At 41.0% G+C, this 9,428-nt stretch overlaps 1 protein-coding gene across 1 annotated transcript; it reads left to right on the top strand.

Annotated features, from left to right (window-relative positions):
- Positions 1 to 6,784: 6,784 nt before the first annotated feature.
- Positions 6,785 to 9,106, top strand: fgf3 (fibroblast growth factor 3). The gene is made up of 3 exons (XM_072465194.1): positions 6,785 to 7,404; positions 8,427 to 8,530; positions 8,620 to 9,106. Exons 1-3 carry the CDS (start codon positions 7,131 to 7,133, stop codon positions 8,986 to 8,988), a joined length of 747 nt encoding a protein of 248 aa, XP_072321295.1. The 5' UTR covers positions 6,785 to 7,130; the 3' UTR covers positions 8,989 to 9,106.
- Positions 9,107 to 9,428: the final 322 nt, after the last annotated feature.

Raw genomic sequence — 9,428 nt, 5'->3', positions numbered from 1 at the left:
TTTGATATATGAAATAGCAGGTAGATGGGAGTGGTAGTCTTGAATTAGTCATATCTTAAAAAAGTCATAATTTCAAAATTATCTCATATTGAAACAAGCTCACCATTAGGGTTTTGTTCAAAATATCGATACGGCAATCGTCACGGACTCCGAATCGACTCAGTATCGATTTTTTTTCGATATATATATATTTTTTAAGTTTAAGTAGGTATTAAGTAGGCTTTAAACGAGGTGGAATAGTACTTTTTATCTGCTGTTTGTGCTACGCTCTCTCGGCCGAGGTGAGAAGGAGCTGTGGACCTGCTGCAGCATGTTCGGACCATGCTAATTGTTTGGCAAGAAACATGCAATACTTTACCAGAATGTGTTCCTTATATTTCTATTTGGATCAGTTGGTTGGATGTATGAAGTTATTAGAGCATAATGGATTTATAAATAAGTGCTTTGTGGATAAACATGACATTTTATGGGTAAATTTTTAAGACCCTTTTTTCAAAAATGTATCAGGATACATATCGTAATGAGGGAATTGTATCGGAATAAACAAGTATCGGGATACATATCGTATCGTGACCCCTGTATCGGGATACGTATCATTTCGCGAGGGTCTTGGCAATGCCCAGCCCTACTCACCATGGGGCCTAATTTTTCACATGCTACATTTCAGATTCGACTTCATAGGCCCCTTAACTGATACTAATAACAAAATATTAAAATTAGTTCCAAATTATTTATATAATTATAAAATTCTTTAATATAGACTTAAGGGGGTGCATCAAATCAAAAATATACCAATGTACACACATTCAATAATCAATTATTGAATGTGTGTACATTCAATAATTGATTGAATGTTCTTGATTGCAATTCCAGCAGAGTACAGTGTGTGGAGGAGGTCTCTTGGCTCCTTGTCTAGTCCTGAAGTCACATGCTCTGGGCTGAAAGTGACATTGTCTGTTTCTGAAGATCCTAAGTCACTTTCTGACGTAGGGTGTAAATCATCTAAAACAGTCCCAGTTGAAAGTGTATCAACAGACACAAGTTCACACTTATTTCTCATAGTTGGCCGATGAAAGGTGATCTGAGGATAATCTGCTTGAATCTTTGACTTGAGCTGGTTATTCCTGTAATTAAAAAGTACCGGTAAGTGTGATGTACAACAATTCCGTGGAATGCTGGTGAATGAGATTTCAAAGAAAAAAACAAATATTGACTTCAGATATTCCCAGGTCACAAGGCCCATTCCTACAGAATTGTATTGATGATGCTCCGATGTGTTTTGGATTAGGAAAACAAAATCTTACAATTGAGGGTCTTTGAAAAGGACTTATTCCTGAGCCGAAAATCAAAATCAATTCAACAGCAAAAATATTTCTTTACTACTAGTTATATTCAATAATTCTCTAAATAAAATTATGTGTACCTGTAATTGGAGGCATCCAATGACTCGTGCTTCTGCACAATTTTCTTGAAGGTCTAAAGTAGACTGCTCATCCAAAGAACTCCTTGGTTGTCCAAAATCTTCTTGATAATGACAGTATCACAGAATATCTTGTATGAGACATCAAATGGCTTTCCGACTCTCTAAAATGCATCATAGAATGATAATTAGTTTACAAGTAAATAACACTAGTCAATAATTAAAGCAATATCTAAGGAAAATAAGAGCCACCTAGAATAAAAATCAAGATTCAGTGGCTTGATTAAAATTTATATAGTCCATAACAATTCCCTCAGCAAAGTTGAATTCTATCAGGTGTAAGTTCACATTCTGTAAAAAAAATTTGGGGGGATATACATGTCTCATGAATACATACCTTCCTGTTTCAGACTGATTCTCAGAAAGGAATCTAGTATGCTTTGTAGCAGCTAGTGATATCTGTCCTCTACTGCTACACAATCTTTCCCACGTATCTGCATCAAAATTGTCTTGTCGTGCTTCAGCTCTGCTGTCTCCCGTAGTCGTCCTGAAAAAAATTATTCAAATTATATAAGGATTAAGCCCACTATTAATACAAGTACAATGTATAAATAATCACATGTAGGCCTAGTAGAGACATAGGGGTCTGGACAGCTCAATCAAAATGTTTTTTTAAGTATGCTGTAGGCCTTAATGTGACTGCCTCACTTACAAATACATCACAAGTTTTGATCTACTTTTGCTAGAATGTATAATTATTTTGATTGACAAGGGAAGAAAATAAATATAATACATTAAAATAGTAAACATATACCCACATTCATTGGAATATGAGACTGAAACATTCGAGATATTCCAAGATTTAATACACAAAAATACACACTTACCGCAATTTTCTGTTTCTGCTTTGGCCAATTTATCCTTCACGGAACGACACAATAGAAAAGCTAGCCTATGGCCTACCTTCAAATCCGAGGCCATAGTTCTCAACCAGAGAAAGGTGGCTTGCCCCCTCCAGGTGGGTGGGGAGTCCTTTCCCCAAGTGGAAGAGTTCAAGTATCTCTGGGTCTTGTTCAGGAGTGAGGGAAGGATAGATTATGATATTGACAGGCGGATCAGTGTGGTGAAGAAAGAGCTGATGTACCGGTGAATTTACAGTCCTACCCTCACCTATGGTCATGAGCTTTGGGCAATGACCAAAAGGACAAGATCACGGATACAAGGGGTCAAAATGATTTTCCCCCACAGGGTGGCTGGGCGCTCCCTTAAAGATAGGGTGAAGAGCTCAGTCACATGGGAGGAACTCGGAGTAAAGACGCTGCTCCTCCACGTCAAGAGGAACCAGCTGAGGTGGCTTGAGCATCTGTTCCGGATGCCTCCTGGGTGCCTCCCTGAGGAGGTGTATTAGGCATGTCCCACCAAGAAGAGGCCCCGGAGAAGACCCAGGACACGCTGGAGGGACTATGTCTCTCGGATAAGCGGAAGAAGATGGATGGCGTATCAAAGTTTTGCACCTAACAGTACAGATTTGAGATTTCAAGTCCAGAAAACAAAAGGTATACATTTTTTCTACCAATTTGTAAAATATACTCACATAAAAAAGCATTGATAGCATTTTGAAAGAATGAATGATGATTGATTGATTTTGAAAGAATCCTTTGAATTGGAGAAACAAGACTTTTATTTATTATTTGCAAATAAGGTGTTACAATAACAAATCGTGGCCTTGTCCTGTCTACAGAACTATAAATGATTTGAAGTTTTCCAGTCGGGGTTCTGAGCCCACCACAGCACTGAAACTGCACTAGTTAAAGTCACAAATTATTTTTAATTAGCTGGACTGATCTCAATCCTGGTTCTGTTGGACCTCGGTGCAGGGTTTGACACCATCGACCACAACATTCTACTGCAGAGGTTAGAATGTGATGTAGGTGTCGGAGGGACAGCCCTCAGCTGGTTTAAATCCTATTTATTGGATAGTTCCAAGTTTGATAATGTAAACCAGAGCTCCTCACCTTGTTCTAAAGTAACTTACGTTGCTCCGCAGGGTTCAGTATTCTGTCCAATTCTGTTTGAATGGAATTAACTTCCACTGCTATGAAGATGACATAAATCTGAATTTATCAATGAAACCCAATCAGACCGATCAAGTAGACAGACTTAGTGCTTGTGTGAAGGATATAAAACTTGGATGAAACTTCATTATCTGCTCCTTAACCCTAAATAAACCAAGGTCATTGTACTAGGCCCTAAACGTCTCTGAGACACTTTATCTGAGAAGATAATCACACTGGACAATGTCAGTGTAGCCTCCAGTTCTACTGTAAGAAACCTTGGAGTCTTATTTGACCTGGAGCTCTCATTCAAAGCGCATATAAATCAAGTCTGTAAAATAGCATATTTCCATCTGCCCATTATAGCTAAAATCAGAGATTTCGCCTTTAAGCGATGCTGAAAAACGTATTCATGCATTTGTAACGTCTCAATTAGACTACTGAAACTCTCTGCTCACAGCAGTTGAAAGCTCCATAAAAAGGTTTCAACTGATTCAAAATGCAGCAGCAAGATTACTAACAGGAGCTAAAAGAGAGCACATTACGCTGGTGCTAAAGTCTCTTCACTGGCTCTGTGTCGAGTTTAGAATCAACTTTGAAATCCTCCATCCTACCTCGAAGGTGCATATCATCCGAATAGAGCACTTTGCTCTCAAAATGCTGGCCTTTTGGTGGTCCCAAGTGTCTCTAAAAGCACAGTAGAAGGTAGAGCGTATAGCTACCAAGCACCTGTGTTACAGAATGAGCTTCCTGTCCATGTTAAAGAGGCCGACACAGTATCTTCATTTAAGACCAGGCTTAAAATTTCCTTTCGAAATTGCTTATGCTCAGGCCAGTTAGGCCGCAATTATTGTATTACTTGGTTTACGGATTTTTAAATGAAATATATTGAACAGGTGGACTAAATATAAATAAAATTTCAATTTCAAAAGAGTTTTTCAACTCAAAGGCCACCAAGGAAGTCCAAAAGTTGATTGAATAACTGATTTGGGGCATTTCCATCAGGCCTGAAGAAATGGAATACCAGGCTTAAGTCTTGAGCAATCTCAATTTTTTTTTGGAATTTTATAGACCGTATCAGTATTTGATAAACTACCTTTTAGACATCAATTTGTTGTACTTCCGGCCCATCTTCATCAGGACAGCAAACTGTATGTGGCGTTTCTTGAACACATTTGATGAATTTGGCACTGTCTTGAGTACAGAGGTGAAATTTCAACAACATCAACTTTGGAGGAGTCATCGCTGCTGCAGGTGATTTCCATGATATCACGGTCACATATTTTGTTGGACAGGTGTCTGTTTAGTATATCTCCAACTGTGTCATTCCGATTACCACTTGCATATTTTTTCAAGACGATCTGGCCTCCACATTGTACGGTTATGCAAAACCACACTGGCCCATGAAGCGCCGAGTGCTGGCCACTGTGTTGTTGCCATTTTAAATACCCATCATGCATCGTGCACACGCGCATAGCGTCAGAACAATGCTTTCCAAACTAAATGTCTCCCGCAGGATTTTATCATTTGACTTAATACCGCTTTTTGTATTTAATTTAATGCTTATTCTGCTTTGCGGTACTTTATAATTTTTTTTTATAAAAACATATGGACAAAAATCGTCCATATGGACGATTTTTCATCTGCCTTGAAGAACTGGTTCTCCTGAGTGGCTCTAGTTCCACTGTCTATCTTGCGTCCGCCTGTCCATCTGAGGGAGTCGGATCTCTCCTTCCAGGTTTCTAAATTTTCAAGAGGTTTGGTAGTTTTTCCTAGACGAGAAGGAGGGTCTAAGGACAGGGGAGCTTGAGACATTTGTCTAAGAACACAGGATGCTGGGACATTGCAAAAAGTCCCTATGCTTTTTCACTGTAGGCAACTGCTGTGGTGATTTTGGGCATGGCAAAAATAAAATAAATTGAATTGAATTAACAAATCAATTAAACAAAGCAACGACCATTAAACCCTGATTTAAACATGTATTAATATTTACAAACCAGAAATTTCAAAGGGAATAATATCTTAAATATATCTTAAATGTATTAACAATTTGGGGAGCCACTCTACTAATTACAATAAAAATCAATAGGAAAGAGAGGGTAATTTTATTTTGACTCTGGAAGAATGGGAAAATATGTTTAAAAAAACATTACTTACTTGCCGGGACTGGGCTTGCATTGGGCTTGCATTTCGACAAACTGCGTTCCTTTGACTATAATATTGCACAGTTTGGCATACATCTTATGTCATAAATATGTGTATGATTGTTCAATAGATTTAAAATGTTCAAAACAAAAAGGAAACATTTTGTTTTCCTTTTGATTCACAAAACAGCCTCCTTGTGGTTTCTTTTTTTAATTTACCTTTATTTGTTTGCACAGTGCAGAAATTGGTTCTGGGCTGTACCAACAGTGGGGTCGAGCTCGAGAGACCAGCTATCACGTGATGCCAGCACTCAGTGACAACCATCACAAAGACGCCTGGCACCGGGACAACTGCGGTTAATAGCCGCGAACAAATGAAGAAATCTTGGCGTGTGCACTTTGTGGATCCTCTGCCGTGGCAGTGCTGCTTGCACTTGGTGACAATAGAATTTACTTTCTAAAAGGTGGACACAAAAGCCAAGTTTTCACGGCGCATGCTGTGCTCAGTGCCAGCGGGTTCTGGACCTGGTTTGGTCTCAGTTTAGTCCGTGCAGAAGAGGGAAAAGCCAACCAAGACACTCTCCATTTCCCATTTGAAAGCGAGCTCTCAGTTGACTTTTTATTTGTTTTAAATAAAAACTCTTATAGTAATAATCACTAGGATTATGTTGGATTATGTTATGCTGTTCCATAAAGTCAACTGTGAAATTGTTCTTGTCAAGTAAGATAAGATAAGCCTTTATTTGTCCCACAATGGGGAAATTCCGGTGTTGCAACACAAAGTAGGTACAGAAGTAAATACTAAAAAACAGATAACTTGTAAAAAAAACTTGTAAAAAACACTTGTATAGAAAAGCTCTTATAAGTACACTGTATTCTGTCATACTTTGAACTGTTGCCCTTGGGAGTTAAATACATAGGTTTGTGTCATCCTCTGGCACATGGTCGTAAAAAACAAACAAACAAACTATAGGAACGTTAGATGGTGCTTGCTTGGTGCGTGTCTATTCGCAGCAGCAGCAGCAGCAGCACCACCACCACCACCACGCTTTCATTCTCTCTCCCTGTCTTACATGTTGTTGCTGCTGCCGCTGCTGCCCAGAACTTCTCAATCTCCTGTCATTCGGAGACGTTTCCAATTGCTCCTTTCGGCTCTTTCAGCTCAGTGCAGTTCAGAGCAGAGGACTGTTACTCGCTCGGCCACACTGTAATTTTATCCAGGCCGCGGTCTCTCACTTCACACGGGGCCGATACCTTTTTTGCCTCCCCCTCCTTTGTATTAATTGGTCGGAGTTCAGCCTATTGTCGCCGCAAGCCTCTTTCATGTGCGCTCCCTCTGTGCGCGCTCAGGCTTCCACTCGCATCCCCAGTACCGCGGCTGGGATGTGACTTCTCACGGACTTCATCGCGTTAGATCGACACCGTTTTGTTTTGAATGGGACCCGTGGACTTTATCGGAACTTGTTTATGTCCGTTTTCTTTTTTTAGTCGTGCCAGGCCGGCCATGCCACGATGCTGATGCTCGTCCCGTCTCTGCTGCTGCTGCTTAGTGTGCTGAGCCTGCTGGAGCCAGGCAGCGGCGCGCGGTCCGAGCCCTGTGGCCTCGGACATAAGGCTGGCGGCTGCGACCCCCGGCGGCGACGGGACGCCGGAGGCCGCGGAGGAGTGTACGAACACCTTGGAGGAGCACCCAGGCGAAGGAAGCTCTTCTGCGCGACCAAGTATCATCTGCAGATACACGCTAGCGGGAAGATCGACGGTTCGCTGGAGGAGAATAACCCGTACAGTCAGTCATTCATTAAGCGCTTTCTTTTTAAGTAAAATATCCCGTACCTATCCCGTGAGTCATTACGCACTTAGTTTTTAAGAACTAAAATCCGTGAAGGGAGTCATACGCACTTTTTATGCACATTTGATGATGAGTGTTTCCATATTTTTGGTGTAGTTAATTAGAAATATGGATCTGTGTCATAAACCATGCCACTTTATCATTTTTAATTAATCAAACATTGGGCGACTTTGTTTACATGTAGCTATTGTAAAAATAATCGATCATAGCCTAGGAAATCAATTTACTGTAACAGCATAAGACATTGCTGGTTACTACAATTTGAAATCGACACGTCATTAAAAACTATTCAGACTATGACGTGACAAGTCAAATCAAGCTATCACAAACATGTCTCTCCACTAAAAAGTGCGGTAGCCTATTTGTCTAATCACTGTTCATTCCTGTCTCTGCCTCTCAAGGGCCTTATGACCAATGAAACATTGATTAAAGAGTTAATAAGTTGAAAAGAGTGTTAAGTGATCAGCATCCCTCTGTGTTTATTCAGGCCAAGGTTTGGATCATAGTAGGGTGACCCTATTTACTCGGGACAGTCCCAGTTTTGAGCAAAACCAGTGATTTGTCCCAGTTTTCCTGGTTTTTGACCACTTTGATACCTGTCAACAGTAAATAAGTGAATATATTGTTGTTCATTTAGTCAAAATAGACAAATCCATCCTTGACCAGAACACAAAAGTGCTCTGAGTTACACTGACAGATGTCTGCCAGACATACTGACACACAAGTGAGCCATAAAAATGGTGTGAATGAGCCATCAATTGATTGAATGCATAAAAATGTACATCATTACCCACTCTTTTCACAATTGTATTGTTGCTCCCCCATCCCAACCAGGGTATGTCCCAGTTTTTAATTTTTAAAATCTGGTCACTCTTATCATTCAGGTGTAGTAAGCTGTTTTGTCCGTGGAATAAAGCTAGTTTTCAGTTAAAAGTGTTTTGTGTGTGCGTGTTTTGCAGGTATCTTGGAGATCACGGCGGTGGATGTGGGAGTGGTTGCCATCAAAGGACTGTTCTCAGGCAGATACCTGGCCATGAATGACAAGGGCCGGCTCTACGCCTCTGTGAGTACACCTCACCTGTCACAGCTCCAGTCTGGTCCAGCGCAGAAGTAGGTTTAATGTTTGTGATACTTTCATTTTTTTCTCTTCAGGAAACCTTCAATCAAGAGTGTGAGTTTGTGGAGCGGATCCACGAACTGGGATACAACACTTACGCCTCGCGTCACCACTCCACAGAACAAACGCCTCATTCAGGGGGTGCTGGGGGTGGCAGGAGACGTGCCAGCATCAAGCGACAGTGGTACGTGTCCATTAACGGGAAGGGTCGGCCGCGGAGAGGTTTCAAAACCAGAAGCACAGACAAGGCCTCACTCTTTCTGCCTCGAGTGCTGGACCACAAAGGCCATGAGATGGTAAGGAGGCTGCGGGAGAGCCAGAGCAAACACCACACACACATCCAAGAGCGCAGGAGGAGACTGCACCGCGGCCGCAAAGGAAAGGAACCCGGAGCACTGCACTAATCACTGATGCCTAACTGGATGTACTCAAAGACTGGAGTAGAACCGTGCCTCCAGAGAGCACTGAAATTACCCAAGAGGGACGGGAATTGATGACACTGACGCATACCGATATGCATTCATGGCACAGACACGTCTCACGGACACGTCTTATAGCACGGACACGTCTGCTCTGCAGTCCTCTGTGTTCTGATTGTGGCACATTTTTACAACTTTGAGCTTTGAGGTATTGGTAGGTATTGTAAATATATTAAAGACATTTATGGAATATGTTTTGCTATATGGAAGTGCTAACAAAAAGATGGATACCGGGGAATGGACCACAAAGCACTTTGGGACACTTGCATCCAGGAGCAATGGGAGATAGTCTTTATAACATGGGTAAAATGTGATATCTACTGTAAAATCGAAATAAGTACTTTGTATATTTTACCAATGAGTTG

This window comes from Eucyclogobius newberryi, unplaced genomic scaffold (genome assembly GCF_026437365.1).
Source record: "Eucyclogobius newberryi isolate DKJ021-1_F unplaced genomic scaffold, fEucNew1.0.hap1 SCAF_5, whole genome shotgun sequence".
Classification (NCBI taxonomy): domain Eukaryota; kingdom Metazoa; phylum Chordata; class Actinopteri; order Gobiiformes; family Gobiidae; genus Eucyclogobius; species Eucyclogobius newberryi.
This window is presented reverse-complemented; position numbering and strand designations above follow the sequence as displayed.